The 20,014-nt window shown below is 44.4% G+C and overlaps 1 protein-coding gene across 1 annotated transcript in view; it reads right to left on the reverse strand.

The window, feature by feature from the left end:
* Positions 1 to 20,014, reverse strand: part of alk (ALK receptor tyrosine kinase) — a 794,509-nt gene that overhangs the window by 126,685 nt on the left and 647,810 nt on the right. The window contains exons 7-8 of the mRNA XM_079527540.1: positions 6,481 to 6,618; positions 5,094 to 5,194 (exon numbers count right to left, since the gene is read on the reverse strand). Of these exons, the coding sequence (XP_079383666.1) occupies positions 5,094 to 5,194; positions 6,481 to 6,618 (239 nt within the window). The remainder of the gene's footprint in view (positions 1 to 5,093; positions 5,195 to 6,480; positions 6,619 to 20,014) is intronic.

Consider the following 20,014-nt stretch of genomic DNA (forward strand, 5'->3'; position numbering starts at 1 on the left):
CCGGCTGGACCAGCTCATAACAAACATTATTTATGAACAATTGAGACCTTTTGTAAAGTAATCACTTCTGGAAAATAACAGAAGAGATGTAACACATTATTGTCTGCTGTGTTATTTGATGTGTACACTGTGTAATTTTTACAGAGGTATGTTCAGAAAGGTACTTTGTGCTCTTTAGATACCATAGTACCATACTATGGTATCTAAAGGCAGCCAAATCTCGCAATACTTCTGAGCCAGAAACGATACCTGCTGCTGTTTAGATCCTCATATACTGTGCACTCTGTGCACATCGAAAAGCAAATGATTAGAAAACAACCTGTGATATGTCTTCTGTTATTTTCCAGAAGTGATTACTTTACAAAAGGTCTCAATTGTTCATGAATAATGTTTGTTATGAGCTGGTCCAGCCGGCTCCATTCACTGCCATGTATTCATTGCACTTCCGGTGTGAGTTTGGCTCCCATGAAAGTGTCCATGAAAGTGTCATGGTGCAGCCCAGTCATGTGACCACTTCCCTTCCTTCTCAGAGCTTCCTTGGAACTATTGCTAACATGCTTTTCCCCACAGCTCCCCCTATGATCAATCCTTAAGGGGATAGTTCAGAATTTTTTCCATTAATATAGTGGTTGCAACTGTATTAATTGATTGCCCGAGTCCCGTGGTGGGAGTTCTGCTCTGGTTATTAAGTAGTTCCGGTCATTTTGAGGGGGGCACAGGGGGCCATGCATTAAAAGTAAACGCATTTACAAAACTAGCGTCATTCGTATTGTTGACCTATTTCTACCATATAGAGCAACTTTCGTTCATTTTTTACCCCTCTATCACACAGAACTATGTTTTTTGTGTCCATATCACTACGCCCACAAAATAGTTCCATATGATAGAGGGGTCAAAGTTGAACGAAAGTTGTGCCAATAATTATTTTGGGGCGTCCCCAGATGATTAGCTTAATTAATGTGCAACATTGTTTTCTGGCATTGACAGTAAACAAACCAACATACAGTGTAAGTGTATACAGGATATCTATCTCCACATTTCTAAAGTAACAAATTTAAGGACTTTTAAGACCAAATTGGTCAAATTGTCAAATATTCCATATAAAGATCGAGGCAATCCTTGTGAAAATAGACGATCTACAAGCCCACAATACCTCACAGTATCACAATATTTGGGATGCACACGCAGAGATCACACACCAATATGCGTAAACAACGGTAGGACAAGCGGTCGAACACGCGTTTCTCCGTGCTTGCGGATGTCGGAACTAAAGCCTGCACCCCAATATTCATCTGTGGAACTGAGTCAAACTAAAGGCAAAGTAAAAGTGCCTGTCAGGGTGGGGGGGGGGGGGGGGGTCCCCCCAAATATGATTATTTTGGCGGGGTCGCAGCCTGAAAGGTTTGGGAACCCTGTCAAGCGCCCCCAAATTAATATGGATCTAAAAATATTTTGGGCTGATGAATCTGTGTCTGTACATGGAGTTAAAGTGGTTGAACGGATGTTGATGCAATATATATTAACAACTTTTGCTGGAGACCCCCTGGAAATCCCCCCAAGGACCCCTGGGGGTCCCAGGACCACACTGCTATAGGAGCATTGGTTCTGCAACTTTTTTGACTTGGGGTAAATCACTTTTTCCATCCACGGTATCCACGGTTAATTCTTTTGAATCTTAATATATGTCATATTACGGTACGTAGATATAATATGCAACTATTTCCCCCCCAAAGAGAACCCGTTTCCATTATAGGACAAGATATGCAAATAACTTTATACTTCGACGTTCACCAGGACGCCTTGTGAGCTCGCATTTGCATTTTCCGGTGGGTTGCCAATTTCATTCAATCAGGAGAAAGGACTCATTTATCAGCATCAATTTGATAGTGTTTCAGTTTTAATTTCCATCTGCTCATTTTTTGTTTTTGTTTCATCACTTCCAATTTAACTTGTTTATCCTGTTGTCCTGATACAGAGAGTGAACTGGTATATCACACCCCCCCCCCCCCCCCCAAAATACATTTCTGTTTCCTAAAGAGCTGGAGAGACAGAAGAACCCTGTTACTGGACCAACACTCAGTGGTGTAAAGTAACTAGGTACATTTACTCAAGTACTGTACTTAAGTACAATTTTGACATATTTTTACTTTTACGCCCCATATACATTTCGGCCATTTGAAAATAGCTCATCTACAAGCTCGTAGCTCGTAGATCTGCTATTTTCAAAATATTTGTATACATTTTGAACTTGTGTAATGGGACAATGAGTACTTTTACTTTGGGTACGTTAAGCACATTTTGATACCAATACGTTTTTTTTCTACATTGCAATATTGATACTTTTACTTAAGTGAAAAATGAGAGTACTTTTTCCACCACTGTTGCCAGCTTCCTTGGTGCCAACTGGAAGACCCCATGGCAACCAATCCAACATCAAGATTACATGCTGCACACAGTGCACATGGGGCACCGCATGAAAGCAAATCATGGCTGGCAGCAAATATAGCCCTAAAAAAACCCTGTTGGCTGCTGGTCTTTCTGGACAAAGTACATATTCTAGTAATTCATAGCAAAATCCTTAGTATTCAAAAAGTACAAAATACAAAATACATTTTCTTTCTAGTAATAAGAACGCAAAGCTGTGTTGAAATTTAGAACTAGAAAAACAAGAAAAAACTAAACAAAAATAACAAAAATAGCCCACATACAAAAGCTCGTCTTTTTTCACTATTCAAAACCAGTATAAGACGCCCTGGGGGCGAGAAGCGACCTAAAGGGCGAGGTCAGGTGAACGCCCGTGTGACGGCAGACTGCTGGGCGAGCGCTGGCGCTTTGCCATGACCATCAGCTGACTATCAGCTCCACATATGGAAATCCATGTGTTGTACCAAGTTGGTTCATTTGCAAGTGTGAGTGTGGAGGTCGCGCTGCTGGGGCAGATCGGCGTGTGCCCACATCCGCCTGGGTGACGGCAGACTGATTGGCGAGTGCTGTCGCTTTGGCATGGGATCAACTTTGACCAAAAATGCCCAATGAAAAACAGGATGGCCAGCTGGGTTCATGACCATATATAGCGTGTCTTGAGTGTAGAGGGTTTGATGATGTCAGACTGACATATGATGGACTGACAACCATATATGGAGATCTAAGGGTCTCCATGATGTCATGTGATGTCACAGGTTGTCACAAGGTCAGATCCATATATGGAGATATAAGTGTCTCCATGATGTCACAAGATGTCACAAGGCGCGATACCATTATGACTACTGAATGAGATCAGTACACAAATTAAACGTAGAATTATTTTCATTTGTATTTATTTTTTGCTGGTGAAACCCGATTAAATAATCTGTATTATTTTGAGACCATTCCGATACCGATATGGCATTTTTATGGCCGATATGGCCATTTCCGATTATGCTACAGATTAATCGTGCATCCCTAATTTTTAAGTTTGGGTCCTAAGAGTCGAAATGTCACGGCGTCAAAAGTGAAATATTTCTATTGTGAAATGTAGCGTGAAGGTCATGTGCTTGCAAAGAAACTTGAAAAATGTACTCAAGTACAGTACACTTGCAGTAAGTAAATGTACTTTCTTAATGTCTACCACAGCGGAGCGGACTAAATGGAAACGGCTCGGGAGTCGGGGGCCCAGTGCAGGGAAAGGGATTTAGGGACTGTTCATCTGGAAATCACGGCTAATCTCGGAGCCGCCATGCCAGGAAAGCTGCCTGTCCTGTCTGATGTGGGGACACACACAGGGTGTGTGGTGGCGTGATGCTGCTGTCCCCAACAACCGTTGGCCAACTATTGGCCCCCATAAAAGACGAGATATATTGCACTCGTACTGTCCCCTCTGGTTTCACTACTCCGTCTGTCTTGTGTTTCTTATTTATTGAACAATTCTCCTCTGTGTCCGTATGCGGTCTCGTACGATTGACTGCTTCTCTGAATCATTGTCGCAGTCGGGCAGAAACCTTGTTAACACCTCTCTCTCTCTCTCTCTCTCTCTCTCATCACTCCCTTCTACCACATTTAAATAATATGCCTAGCGTCAAGGAAACAAAGGTGAGAGGTCAGCACGGCAGAACAACTAACTAACAGCTAAATACTTCATGGGGGGACAGACAACACATTCAGTCAAGAAGAAGACAGCCACTTGCTGTGTGACACCCCCCCCCCCCCCCCCCCATGGCCTTGCAGGTCCGGTACATGGCCAGCGCCATCTGAATAATGCAAGGACATTTTTTTTTACACAAGACCCTGATGCATTACTGATGAGGTATAGACCCTCAATGACTCAAGAGGGACCATCTGGGACCACACAAGGGAAGGTGCCACACTACTATATGTGCCATCATCCGCATGGCTACCGCCCGGGTTTTTTTTGAGTGGTGCTATAGCCACTCCTATAGACAGCTATGTGTGCCCCTGTGTCTGTCTGACCGTCCCAGTACGGACATAGCGTTTGTTGACCACAAAGTGTTACTGTTGCGCAGCCGCACGCACGCACACACATACACACATGCATCTAACGTAAGCCCCAGAAAAGCGCGGCAGTGTGCACCAACCACTAGATGGTGCTGTTGGCGCGGAAAGAGTTAATGGCCTAGAAGTTGCCGCTACTTGTGTTGTTGAACACATACACAGCTTAACGTCTGGAAAGTTACACGACTCACCTGCCCAGGTGATGGCAATAATACTAATCACTGTATAGTCTTACCATGCATTACATGAGAACAAACTCCTGTAGGTCGGACATTAAAGTTGATTGGATACTGTTTCTCCCTCTAACATCTCCTCATATTTCTAGTTTAATGAAATAATGTCATGCACATTTTTCCAGTGTGTGTGTGTGTGTGTGTGTGTGTGTGTGTGTGTGTGTGTGTGTGTGTGTGTGTGTGTCATCGTCATCATCACTTTTATTTATACTCGGAAATACAGTTGAGGGCAAGCCCTCATTTTCAATGTAGCCGAGGTTACAATTCACAAATACAGTCAAAACAATACATCAACACAACATTACGTGTGCGTGTGCGTGTGCGTGTGCGTGCGTGTGTGTGTGTGTGTGTGTGTGTGTGTGTGTTTCTTACCACGCAGGGAGAGTTCCTCAGTGGAGGGGGAAACAGAGGACTCTTCAATACCGCTGAGCTCTGGCCTTTTGACGAGCTTCCTTCCACACTGAATGTACTACCTGTAGCGAGTGAAAGCACGCGCACACACACACACGCAAGCACACACACAAACGCACGCACACACACAACACACACACAGTGATTTCACACATTTGTTCTTCCCTTCCGTTTGTTTTTTTGACCTGCTAAACAGCACTCCGTTCAATTAGCTTGATGGTGATCCATGTGGGATTTTGCTTTAGTCTAAATATAACCATCGCTCAAATTAATGATGAATATCATAACCATCACCGGGGCGTATGCCTCCTCCCGTGCAGGCTCTTGGGAGCTGCCCTCTGTTGGCACGTTATTTCTACTTCACACAGAGAGACGTTTCACTCCACTTGAACAGCTTACGGTAGCTAGGACTCGGAATCGACGCGTTGTGAGCTTGTAGATCTGCTATTTGCCCATGAACGGCACAATGTTGAGTTGTTTTCAATAGTAAGTCTGGATTGGTGGTTAAACACTTTGAACCTGCAGGGATCCCTACATTTTCAGCAGGTGGAAATAGGCCTGTCACAATTATTACATAATTGCCTAATCACAATTATTTGAAATAATCACAATAATCACTCAATCATTTTTGCATAATCGTCAATCGCTTCCATGTTGAAAAATGTATGTCTAGGGTGACATGCTGAGTGCCACGGAAATGTTATTTTATTAGTTAGCCTACATGTAGATTCTACATGTAGGCCAACTAATAAAATAACATTTCTTCTACATTGTAGAAGACCTATTTGACAGTTGCAGAAACATAATTGCCTTCCTTGATGCCTTCACGAGCATCAAGGAGCTGGACACACACACAGTGTCCTCTGCAATAAAGTAACTGGAGTTTCATTTTTCTCCAAAAGCCCTTGAATATGATTTCATATCACACACACCATACCTGTAACTTTCACCAGCCCCCACGACTAACCCTTAATCAGGGTAAAGCCCTATAGTGACAATTAATAAATTGTCAGCTTAAATTTGTGATCGTGACAGCCCTGGTTGGAAATTGTCCAAAATTAAATTACACAAAATGTATACCCAAAAAAGGGCAAAACTCTTTCAACCTTTGCATGCATATATATATACTGTATATATAACAAAAGTGAAAAAGGCAGTCTGACAATGCTTCGTGAGTTTGTAGATCGGACACATTAGGCCGCAGCCCGTTCGGTGTGAAAAAGGCATACATATTTACTCGTCACCGATAAAAGAACCGTGGTCGGCGACCCACAAACGGGTGCCGACCCCATGTTTTGGGAAACAGTCCATTTACATGTCATTACAGAAGCCAGAATGAGCCACCCACCTGATGCCGGGCAGCTGGCTCTGGAGGCCTTGACGAGGGACTGGCCCCTCCTCCAGGAGACCCCGCCTCGGTTTGGGATGGACTGCCAGCCGCACTCCCCCTCCTCGAAAGAGCAGTAGCTGCCATTGAGAAAACGACCTAGAGAGAGAGAGAGAGAGAGAGAGAGAGAGAGAGAGAGACCATGTTAAGGCTTGTATTAAAAAATCTTACTTGAGTAAAAGGACAAAAGTATTGGCATCAAAATGTACTTTAAGTACCAAAAGTAAAGTCGCCTATTCATTATATGGTTTGGTGTAATAGGAGTATAAAGCACAGTGGTGTAAAAAGTACTATATATTTTTTTACTTTTTTACTTAAGTAATGAGGACATGGCGAGGTTGAAAAGAGAGAAAAGGGTTTGAGGAGAGAGAGAGAGAAAGAGAAAGAGAGAAAGAGAGAGAGAGAGAGAGAGAGAGAGAGAGAGAGAGAGAGAGAGAGTGTGTGTGTGTGAGTAACCGCTTTCAATCTGGCATCTGTAGTTTGGGCTTTGATGATTATAGGGGAAGATTTGCTAAAAGTAACACACTGTGTGCTTGGATGAGCTATTTTACCTATTTGTTGTGTCGAGGAAATGTACAGTTCAGTACATGGTGTTCCATTGCAACGCTTCATTGCTGGCTCCGTATTCGAATAAAAGAGTCGAATACTTTGAAACTCTGAATTGTGTCCGTCTCTTTATGTTGTTTAACTGTGTTATAAGTGCTCTCCAAAAGATTCCAGAACAGTTGTACAGTACATATATGCATGGGCTTAAGAACCACGCGATGCTCATTTCACCAATCGACTTATTGTAAGTCATCGACTTATATTGTAAGTTGATTGGTATAATGAGCATTAGTCCTAGCAATATTACACGAGAGGGTGTTCATTATAGTCATTAATGCACGCCTGCGATGCTGCAGGAAGGCGAGTTCCCGAAAGGCAGAGCAGAAAGTGCAAAGTACAGCAAAAACACATTTGCAGTGCAGTTTAAGTACAGTAAGTTCAAGAAAATTATGCATTCTCCATTTCTCCATCACATAGCCAGCTGAACCTGCCTAAGCACAACAGTGAGAACACATGGCCAGCGGATAATGGAATGTATTGCAACATTAGAAATATGTCAATCCAAAGCACAGACCGCATTTTTGGCGAGACTAACTATGGAAAGGATAAAAAACAAAAAACAAACAAAAAAAACATTATTTTCGTTGGAACCACAGACACACCTTCGTGTTTTTTTATGTTTTTTTTACATACTTAAGCTAACTATTCTGTGACTAGTTGAAAGGTAAGGAAAAACTCGGAACACACACATAAGAAAAGCTACCTAGGCTTGGGCCATGGCTCAGTGGTCCAGGCACCTTGGCTGGTAATCCAGTCTGGCAGTGTGCCGCGGGTTCGACTCCCGATCCCGACGGCCTTCACTGCATGTCATCCCCCCCATCTCTCTCCCCATTTCCTGTCAGCCTACTGTCTGTCCCTCCATAAAAACATATAAAATAAAGGCGAAAGCCACAAAAAAACATTTAAAAAAAAAAGAAAAGCTACCTAGTTGGGCTTTAAGATACACAAGTAAGACGCGTAAACGCGGGAAGCGAACAAACCTGTTGTGGCAGTCTGACACACACACACACTCACACACACAGACCTCTGTATCATTCCAATTTCAGTTCGTAGTTGCCCTCTGGTGGCGGGCGGGTGGTGTTACAGCGTGACACACAGACTGACAGACAGACAGACAGTTTTGGCCATCTTCTATAGTTAGTGCTCACTTCGTTCGCAATCACTTCGTTCGCAATCATCGATGAATGTGTCATAGATCAGTGCTTCTTTTGAGAACTTTTGAAAACCTATATGCTTTGAGAGATGATGAGATCAGATATACTTCATTATCCCGGCAGAGACATTGATACCGTACGTTACTGCTTGGTCCTTTACATTACAGTCATATAGTCTGTGCCTATAAGGACATTTCCCCATTTAAAGGTTATAGGGACATCAGGGTTAATACGGTTAAATTAAAGGTGCTGGAAAACTCCGATCACGTCAGAAAATGCATGCCCACGAATAAATGAATAATCTGGAATAAATATTTTACCACATGAAGACTAAATCCTGTAGTATTCCACATGCATGCATTCATGTCTTATGCTGATAAGGCTGTAAAAGATAGGTAGAGGAAAATATTGGCTTTAGGCTCGGCTGGGCAATGCTGTTGTTTTATGAATATTGGATGAACTTTTCACTGCACATGCATCACTGAAGCACTTGATTGTTTTGTTTTTCGTCATGTTTGCATCGTATCATGTTCTGAAAACAAACATGGCTAGTTTGGCTACATTATAAATTGTTTCCAAGCTACAGTATACTGTAGTCGCATCTGACTGGAGCCACACTTTGCACACACACTCCCTGGATGCCAACGATGAACCTCTGCACCACATTTTCCAGAACGGCCTGTTATAGCACCACCATGAGGCAGCTTTTCACATTTTTTTTACCTATAACTGCACCGATCTGCATGAAACATTGCATGCACACTCCCTAGAGGCCAAGGACAAACCTTTGACCTCCTCAAAGTTTGCAGGATTAACCCGTTTTTAACAAAAAGCCTCAAATCATGAACGCAGCGTGCAATTTACGTGAAATCTTTCATGCACTTTCTTACTAGGCTGAGGAATATATCCCACCCTTTTCACATTGGCCTGTTATAGCGCCCACCAACAGGTGGATTTTTGCAAAACACATTTTTGGAACAAAAATGGCCTCAAATCATCCAATTGCCATCAAATGCGTATGAAGAAATGGCACCCTTTTCACATTGGCCTATTATAGCGCCACCAGGAGGCCATAACCTGACCTGGCTTGGTGGAGACCTGTCCCCCGAGGGGCACTTTTTCTAGTTTTGTTCTGTTGTGGACAGAAGTGGAAAATGACTAAGTAGCCTACATGTGTACATAACTTCTGTACTCAAGTAAATAAACATTGTTTTCTCGAGTAAACTTTTTAGTTAGTAACAGGCCTTTTTAGTTAGTAACAGTATTTTTATATTGTGGCATCTGGTATTATTATACGTTTTACTTGAGTACTGTATATCCAAGTATTAAGTCATCTGTGTGCTTCTTCCACCACACTGGGGATTTGGACAGAAATCAGTGAAAGTGTTGATGAGACGTCGGAGCTACAGTTGGAGGTTTGATTTGATGCGTTAACTTTTACTCCCCTCTGATGAGAGCTCGTAAGTGAAAGATGAAGAATAGAGGCACGAACGCACGGCTACAAATCTCCTAAATGATCCTGTGCACACGTCTGTTGTGTGAAAATAAACAGTGCTGGCATTCAAACTCACATGAGGAAAACAGATGCATTATTGTCAGAGTTGGGTGTAACTACACTACTTTTGTCGGTAACGAGTAAGTAACAACACTACTCCTCCAAATTGAGTAATCACACTACAGTTACTGGTTGCTTTAGTTACTAGTTACTAGCGTCCTGCTGCTGCTTTCAGCGCCCCCCGCCGCGAGTGGAGTTTGATTGTTTGTTTTATTCCTTCACTTGTTCAACAACCAATATCTTGTGTATGTCCTCCTTATTAGGATTATAAAGATTTGTTAAGGGGCAAATTATGTGACTGCATCTCAGGCGATTTTATGGAGTAACACAAAAGTAATGTAACGAGTAGTGTAACTAGTTACTTTCTCCAGGGCGTAATCAAGTAATGTAAGGCATTACTTTTTTCAAAAGATCAAAAGATCATGGTCCAGTAAGTGGCTCTTTTGGTAATGAGGTTATTAATACTTCATCTACTTATTGACTGCAGCACATTTTTAGAATTATACTTTTTATTTGTTTACCACCTTCATCCTGGCATCACTTTTTGGGGGGTCATCATTTTCCGTCACTATTTCTGAAAATAGTGGGAATATCCGATCTACAAGCTTACAACATGATGCAAAGCAACGTGCTGTGAGCTTGTACATCTGTGGTTTTCATTATAGATCATACGATGAATTATAGTACTGAACAGGTTACAAAGGACGCAGTGTTCATTTCGTCAAGAAAATGTTTGACGGAAACTAAATACAAACTAAACTACGATGACTAAAACTATGACTAAATATATTCACAATTTAAAAAAACAAAACAAATAAAAACTCTAGACAAACATGTTCTAGGGAGGGACCAGTAGAACTATAAGACAAGTAATCTTATGTTTCAACCAGTCTCTCCCTCAGATCTGTTCCCCCCTGCTTCAACTTAGTCCAGTACCCTCATTCCCATCCCCAAACAGCAGAAGGTGACCAGTCTGACCCACACTCCAACAGCCAGTAAGTGCTTTGAGGTACTTGTTAAAGCCAGTGGTGTAAAGCAGTACATTTAAAGTACATTTACTTAAGCACTGTACGTAAGTACAATTTCGAGGTATTTGTACTTCACTTCTACTCCACTACATCTCGGATCGAAATATCGTACTTTTACACCACTACTATTTATTTGAAAACTTGAAATAGGACATTCTGCATAATAACTACTTTTACTGTTGGTACTTTAAGTACATCTTTTTTTTGGGGAGGGGGGCTTTTCTGCCTTTATCCACCTGTTGGTGGCACTATAATAGGCCAATGTGAAAAGGGCCTTATGTATCAAGTGAAGATAGACAGGAAAGAGAGAGAGAGAGAAGGGGAGAGACACGCAGCAAAGGTCGCCGTGAATGAATCGAACACGCAACGCGCCACCAGGCCAAAGCCCACTTGTGGCATGCGCCTGGACCACCCGGCCAGCGGGTGCCGAATTTCGTACTTTTACTTGTAACATAGTATTTCTACTTTTTCCACCACTGGTTAAAGCACTAATTTGTCCTATATGCTTCCCCCCCACCCTGGACCCCTTGGAGTTCGCATATCGCACCAATAGAGCGTCACAAAATATTGTGTTTGTTGTCATGATTTGTCACGACTCGAGTTGGCTTCGTACAACGCTTAAAAGGTCTTTAAATAAATACTTTTTGAAATGTCTATGGGAAAAATGCATTGGGATTCATTTCCTGGGCCTGGCGTCGTCATGAAAGGGGGCGGGACTGCGACGCTCTATAGGAGTACGGAGGACCCCATTGCTCACGTCCACCATACTGCCGTCTCACCTGTGTGAGAATGCTCTTTGTAGATTACAGCTCTGTGTTCAACACCATAGTACCGTCTACGCTTGTTAGTAAGCTTCAGGACCTAGGTTTGCATGCAGCTCTGAGTGACTGGATTCTGGACTTTATGACGGGCGCACCCACGTGGTGAGAGTGGGCGAGTGTGGCACCTCCTCTCCATTGACTCTCGGTATAGGAGCACCACAGGGCAGTGTTCTCGGTCCACTCCCATATACTCCCTCTGTACCCACCACGACTGCGTGGCTTTCACATCCCTCAAACACCACGGTGAAGTTTGCAGATGACACGGTGGTGGTGGTGGTGGTGGTGGGGCTGAACATTCGCGCAAGGCTGAAGTGGGGAGGCGCACACAGCTGTGGTGGTCACAAAGGCACGCCAGCGGCTTTGTGGACTTTGTGGACTGAATCCACAAACCAACCAGGGCCTTCTACAGAGGGACGACTGAGAGCCTGTTGCTGACGAGCAGCTTCACCAGCTGGTATAGGCCGCTGCACAGACAGTGACCATAAGGTCTGTGCGCACAGCCGAGCGCATTACGGGATGCCGGCTGCCCGGCTTGGAGGAGCTGTACACCCAGCGCTGCCTCAGGAAGTCCCTGAGGATCATCAAGGACCTCCACACCCCCCCATAACAGTCTGTTCATGAATACTGTTACCCTCAGGGAAGAGGTACCAGAGCATCAAAGCCATGGCAGCACAAGCAGACTGACGAACAGTTTCTACCCCCAGGGCTGTAAGACTGCTAAACAAGTCAAAACCATGAACCTTTTCTGTAGTATTACGACCTTATATGCTGATCTATATGGTTTTGTTTTTAACCTTTTAGATGAGTTTAGTATTATATATTATTTTATTTTTTATTTGTGTGTATTGTGGAGCACCCCCAACCTAGGCTTTTCACAGTGCATGTATACGTCCTTGTGACAGTAAACATCTTGAATCGTGAATGTTTGGTTGCGCGTGGTCGTCACACTCTGAACATAAAAGCTCACAGCGCACAGCGTCACAGATGAATGTTGGGTTGCGCGTGGTCGCCACACTCCAGTCCAAACATAGCCTAAATCTCACAACGCGTCACAGATCTTGTAGATCGGCTATCGCCGGCACGCAGCCAAGTCTAAATCAGGCCTTCCATTTATTTGTATTTTTTTTGTCAACTAAATCAAACGTGGATTGTGTTGATTCAAATCCTGTGATAGCCTATTTAGTCAACTAAAACCAGAAAAGTAAAAGCTAAACAATTCAGATGACTATAAAATATGACTAAAACTAAATGGAATTATATTCAAACGACTAAATCAAGCGGAGACACCCAGGCGCACACCATGACATGTGGAAAAGTTATAAGAGACGACAAGAAGACTGGGGGACTTTTTCTATAGACGTCACATGTCCCGCTGGCCAGACACAATCCAAGCATCTGTGGAAGCACAATGAACAAGCCTTGGCGCTGCGTGTTGTGCCTCAGTACTTTAAATAGATCAAAAGCTGTTGATTTGGTCAATTTAAAACTTTGTAACTCTGAAATTGTACCAATGTGCACTCGCAGAGTGGTATAAACATATGTGTTTGTTGAATCAACTGTTAATTAGCTGTAATATTTCAATAATAATAGCTATAGATTGTTTGTTCATATATACTGTATAGTCACACACACACACACACACACACACACACACACACATACACATACACATACACATACACATACACATACACATACACATACACATACACATACACATACACATACACATACACATACACATACACACTCACACTCACACTCACACTCACACTCACACACACACACACACACACACACACACACACACACACACACGGTTGGGACAAGTGACAGAAATGCAAGAGGATCGATGTACGTGTCGTAGAGCAATCTGTGCGTGTGTGTGCGTGCGTGAGTGCGTGCATGTGTTGGACTAAGTGTGTGTTAGTCAGTTGTTTTCGGCTCTTTCATGAGCTTGTAGATCTGCTGTTTTCACTATAGTACAAGTTCTGAGACTCAGGACTCACGGTGTAGTAAAGTGAAGTCTGGGTGTATAGTAAAGTGAAGTCTGGCTGCGCGAGACTAGTTTAGTACCACCTCCTGAGCAGGGCCTAAAGCAGCCATATATGGGAAATAAATTGGGCCTCTTCCTAACTTCCCTCACAGGTGTAGCCAATGATACTAATGAAAATTCTGTTACACACCCCCAAGGGGTGTGTAACTCTGGAACCCTCTGACGGAACAACTGAGAACTTTGAGACACACTGGTGTGAAAGAGTGTTTCCAGCGAGCCAAAACATGCACAACAGCAGCACTCTGACTCTGTTTGACCTGAGCGGAAACAGAGCCTTCATTAGTATCATTGGTAACACCTGTGAAGGAAGAAAGGATGCGGCTCAATTCAAGGTCTACTTGTGCGTAGAGCCTAATTAGGTTTCGAGAACCTTATCTGAAACTGAGCCATTTTGTATGGAAATAAACCCAGAACCCGTGCAGAAAACACGGTTCGCGGCACAATTCAATTCACTTTGTTCCTATAGTCAAAAAGAAGCACACACACGTGGGTTTGGGAGGGGAGACAAAGGTGACGCGAAAGAATAGCGAGCGTGATAATGAGAGAGGTGGGCATGAACAGACAATTGAACACATGGATCATTGACCAAACTGCACTCAATCATAAATGATAAAAAGGTCATTCTCTGATTTCCGGGAAAGATAAGAGAGGAAGACGGAAAGAAAGTCCTTGATTTCCCAGAGACTGACAGTTGGCCTTCATGCTTCCCTGCACACCGTCATTAGGAAGAAGAAGAAGACCATGAGCAAAACGCACAGGGGAAAAAAAGCGGCAGGGATCTCAGGCGTTCCCCCCTGCGGGACACTGAAGATATGTCACCCCGGGACCACCTACGGATCGTCTAACGTGACCTCCATTTAAAAAAAAACGTCACCCCGTGATTTGCCGGTGACATTAATATATCCGTTGCTAAGGCTTGTTGCTATGGCACGCGGCAGCAAAGCCATTAACCGTCCTTTTTTGTACGCGAGCACAGAGTATAGACGCTAGAACTGGGTTGATTTTTCTTCTTTTTTTCCACTTTTCTTTCTCCCCCGCTAAGTTATAGATCTTTTTCCTTGATGCCGAGAGAGAGAGAGAGAGAGAGAGAGAGAGAGAGAGAGAGAGAGAGAGAGAGAGAGAGAGAGAGAGAGCCCCCTTGGAAGATAGTTTCAAGGTCTGTTCACATCTGTTCACATGACTGTAGAAGTTTGCTAATTATGGCTAGACTATAGTTTCATCTCAGGGAAAACCGGATCGATCACATACTATTTCCAATCCATGTGCTACTCAGTCCATAATGAATTCCTGTGCGCACTCATATCTATATTACTATACTTGTGGACATCAACATGTTAGGACCGATAATACGAGCGCCATTTTTTTATCAATAATTCACTGTGAGACTAATGCCGAGAAAATGCAGATCTACAAGCTCACAACGCTTCCTATAACCCCAACCTCCATCGTTATCTAAACATATCTCAAAACCCTTTATTTAACCATAAATCCACGAGGAAAACGGTCCCCACAATGTATTTCTCATATTCTACTATACTTGCAGGGACATACATTACATGCATACATTTTGGTCCTCACAAGTAGGGCTACAGTAATACACACACAAACACGCGCATTGTAATGCATTCCAGCGGAGGTGATCCCTCCCCAAGGCCATCCTCGTGGACCAATTAGCATTGATAGGCCCTCCACCGATTGAAAGAAAGCAATTGCCATCGTCGGTCGGGCTGGGGGGATTTTCACCCCCTTGCTAGCCTCTTATCTCTCAGCCACCATGGTTAGCAAACCTACAGTATACGCTCAGGGGAGCAGCCATCATTTTAATAAGTGCCACACGGGAGGCTAATCTTGAACTGTGGGCACGAGTGAATTAATTCCTATGGCTGGAAGTCATTACCATTCATGTCCTGGAACAGTGGAATCTCACCAACCCACTTGATGTTGTTGGGGTTTTTTTTTTTTACTACTCAAGCCTTGCTTTAAAGATAGTGTAAGAAAAAAAGTTTTCTGTTAAAAAGTCAGCTCTATATTCTGATGATAGTAATGATTGCAATAGTGTTTGTTCAATGGTTCCAAATGGGATGTCGGAATACTGAGCGGACCCCTGTTCAATAATAGGTGTGTCCACGTCTCTTCTCTTTCATCCAATCAGGAGGCAGTACCCATTAATCAGCTTTATTCTCCAACATTAAATGCCATTGACAATGAATGGAGAATTTCCGTCATGTGTGTCTGAGCAAATCGGCATTTTTGTCCTTCACAAATGAATGGAGACATGTTACGTCATGATGATGTACGATTATAAGAGCGCCCCTCACTTCACACGGGTGTGATTTTTTGAGGGCTGCTAGCCCCTCCTATATACAGCTTTTGTCTCCACACGTCTCAAGATTTGCCAATGACAAATTAGGTCAAAATTCCGCTAAATATGACGTGAATTAAACATCAAAACATTAAACGCCACTCACGGTCGCAGAGACAAGGAGATAAACAGCTACACAGCTGTTTAAACTTTGAATCTCTGCACACACACACACAGGTAGAGGAACACACTCTGTTCTTTTTGCACTTATTCTATTCTAACCACTTAAAAACTATCTCTCTCATTCTCACTCCTTTTCTTACCACTCTGCCTTTCTGTGTTTTTGTTATAGCTTGTTTCTGTTTGTCTGCATTGTTTTTTACCCTCTCTGCTAATATTCTGTCATCTTGTATTTTCTCTGTTTGTCTTTCTATACTCTGTGGGTACTTTAAGTCCTTGTGGGAGTGACTCTTTTGATCTGAATTTTGAATCAGCCATCAGACAGAATCAAACAGACCACTCACTGAGTGATCTACTTGAGTCCCTCTGCTGGCCAGATCAAGGCTTTAATTAAAGGCCTCAGGCAGTATATATCTGCTCTCAAATCACTCAGTCACTCACTCACGGTCGCAGAGACAAGGAGATAAACAGCTACACAGCTGTTTAAACTTTGAATCTCTGCACACACACACACAGGTAGAGGAACACACTCCGTTCCTTTTTGCACTTATTCTATTCTAACCCCTATAAACTATCCATTAAAGCTACCCCTCTACTCTTCAACCATCTCTGCGGTTGGTTCTTTTACTTCCTCCCTTTCTTCCATACATACTGCCCTAGTACGCGCGTGAATGAACCTTGATCCGTAGCTCATTCCGGCTAACCAACGACCACTTTAGCCTGGTGCCCAAGCCAAAGACCCGGACATCCAGACACATCTAACGAAGGAGGCAGCCTCCCAGGGTTTTGTATCAATCTTCTTCTTCTTCTTCTTCTTACTATTATTATTATTATTTTTTACTATTATTACGCTCTTATTTCTTTTTTATTTAACTGTGTACTATGTGTTTTCCCACCATCCCTATCCTGCCCTTTTCATGTCGCCCTAGACACTACTTCCCCCGCCACAGAAATCCCTCAAATCTCATATACCCAGCTCGTTCACCCAGTCACCACATTGTGGTGGAGGGAGGCCTTTGGAACTGCCACGCAGCTACCAAAGAGGAAATGCCTGAATTTATCTCAGCCCACGCCACCCTCAAGTCTCTGCATTTCCTTGCTCTAACCGAAACCTGGATTACCCCTGATAACACAGCTACCCCCGCCGCCCTCTCTGTTTCACACAAATTCACACACACCCCTCGCTCAACAGGTAGGGGGGGTGGTACAGGGATACTCATGTCCCCGAAATGGAATTTCCGTGTCTTAAATCTCTCTCACCTTTCTCTCACCACATGTGAATTTCATGCTATCTCAATATCACAACCAGTCCCCCTCACCCTCATTGTGCTCTATCGCCCCCCAGGAACCCTTGGGAACTTCCTGGAAGAACTAGACTCTCTGATCAGCTCGTTTCCGGAGGATGGCACCCCCCTGATTCTACTGGGTGACTTTAACCTACCTACGGCAGAGAAGTATCTTCCCGTTACGTCCCTCCTATCCTCGTTTGACCTCTCCCTTTCTCCCTCCCCTCCCACTCACAAGGCTGGTAATGTTTTGGACCTCGTGTTCTGCAGAGCCTGCTCCCCCTCCACACTCTCTGTTACTCCCTTAATTAGGTCTGACCACCACTTCATAACCTTCTCCCTCTCTCTCTCTACTCTCCCACCTAAACCTACTCACCCTCCGACCGTCACCACCCGACGCAATCTCAAGTCCCTAAACCCCTCCTCCCTCTCATCCTCTATTCTCTCCTCTCTACCCTCCCTAGAGTCCTTCCTCTCTCTCTCACCCGACCCCGCAACCACATCCTTCCTCTCCTCTATCTCATCTGCATTTGACCAACACTGCCCTCTCTCGACCAGGCCAGCTCGCTCATCCCCACCGGCCCCCTGGTTATCTGAAACCCTCAGATCTGAACGAACACCTCTCAGGGCAGCTGAAAGGAAGTGGCACAAGACAAAGCTACCAGATGATCTCTCCCACTTTCATTCACTCCTCTCTGCCTTCTCCCTCTCACTAACCACCGCTAAAACCTCCTTCTACCACACCAAAATCCAATCCTGCACTTCTAACCCAAGGAAACTCTTCTCCACTTTCTCCTCCCTCCTTAAACCCCCTCCCCCCACTCAACCCTCATCCCTCACCGCGGAGGCCTTTGCCAACTACTTCGAAAAGAAGGTTGATGATATCAGTAGCTCCTTTACCCCCCTCCCCCATAAAGAAGCACTCGACTCAACCAATGCTAACCATAACATACCATGCATGTCCTCCTTCTCTCCTCTATCCCCAGATGAGGTCCTGAAACTAGTCACATCCACTAGACCTACCACCTGTCCTCTCGACCCCGCCCCGTCTCCAATCTTCCAGACCATCGCACCTGACTTGCTCCCCTTCATCACTTCCATTATCAACACCTCAGTAACCTCAGGCTGCGTCCCATCTGCCTTCAAGTCAGCCAGGGTATCACCACTCCTCAAAAAACCAACTCTTGACCCCTCAGATGTCAAGAACTACAGACCGGTATCACTCCTTTCCTTTCTTTCCAAAACCCTTGAACGTGTTGTCTCTAACCAGCTTTCTCTCCATCTCTCAGAGAACAACCTGCTGGATCCCAACCAGTCAGGATTCAAGAAGGCACACTCCACGGAAACTGCACTCCTCGCAGTCACAGAAGCACTACATGCTGCCCAGGCTGCTTCCCACTCTGCAGTCCTGATTCTCCTAGACCTATCGGCGGCATTTGACACAGTGAACCACCAGCTGCTCCTAGGCACCCTAGCTGATCTAGGCATAGGCGGGACGGCGCTGAAGTGGTTCTCCTCCTACCTCTCTGACCGGACTTACCAGGTCTCTTGGAAAGGTTTGCTATCACCCCCCCGCACCCTCCAAACTGGGGTCCCACAGGGATCTGTACTTGGTCCCCTCCTCTTCTCACTGTACACTAAATCCCTTGGCACCATCATCTCTGCTCACAATATATCCTATCACTGCTATGCCGATGACACACAACTGTTTCTATCCTTCCCCCCCTCTGCCACCCAGGTAGAAGAGCGCATCACTGCATGCCTGGCTGACATCTCACAGTGGATGTCTTCCAACCACCTCAAGCTGAACCCAGACAAGACTGAGCTTCTGTTCTTCCCAGCTAAGTCCTGCCCTATGCGGGAGCTAACTATCTCCGTAGACAACGCCCTGGTAAAGTCTGTCCCGACAGCCAGGAACCTTGGTGTTGTCCTGGACAGTCAGCTCTCGTTCAAAACACACATCACAGCTGTCACTAGATCCTGTAGGTTTACACTCTACAACATACGACGAATTAGACCGTTCCTCACCCAGGAGTCAGCCCAGCTCCTAATCCAGACAACAGTCTTGTCAAAACTTGACTATTGCAACTCCCTCCTTACTGGCCTACCGGCATGTGCACTTAAGCCCCTCCAACTGATCCAAAATGCCGCAGCACGCTTGGTCTTCAACCAGCCAAAATTCTCACACGTCTCCCCCCTTCTCCGCTCGCTCCATTGGCTCCCGGTCGCTGCCCGCACAGAATACAAAACTCTGATGCTGGCATTCAAAGCAACCAAAGGCATGGCCCCCCCATATCTCACAAGTATGATCGTACCCTACAAACCCTCCCGCTCACTCAGATCAGCCAACGCAGGGAAGCTGGAGGTACCTTCACTAAAAACGCCGGGACAACGCTCCACACGTCCCAAACTCTTCTCCCTTCTGGCTCCAAAACTATGGAATGCACTTCCCATTGCAGTCAGAACTGCAGCCTCACTCCCAATCTTCCGCCGTAGTCTGAAAACCC

This window comes from Electrona antarctica (genome assembly GCF_951216825.1).
Source record: "Electrona antarctica genome assembly, chromosome: 18".
In the NCBI taxonomy this organism is placed as follows: domain Eukaryota; kingdom Metazoa; phylum Chordata; class Actinopteri; order Myctophiformes; family Myctophidae; genus Electrona; species Electrona antarctica.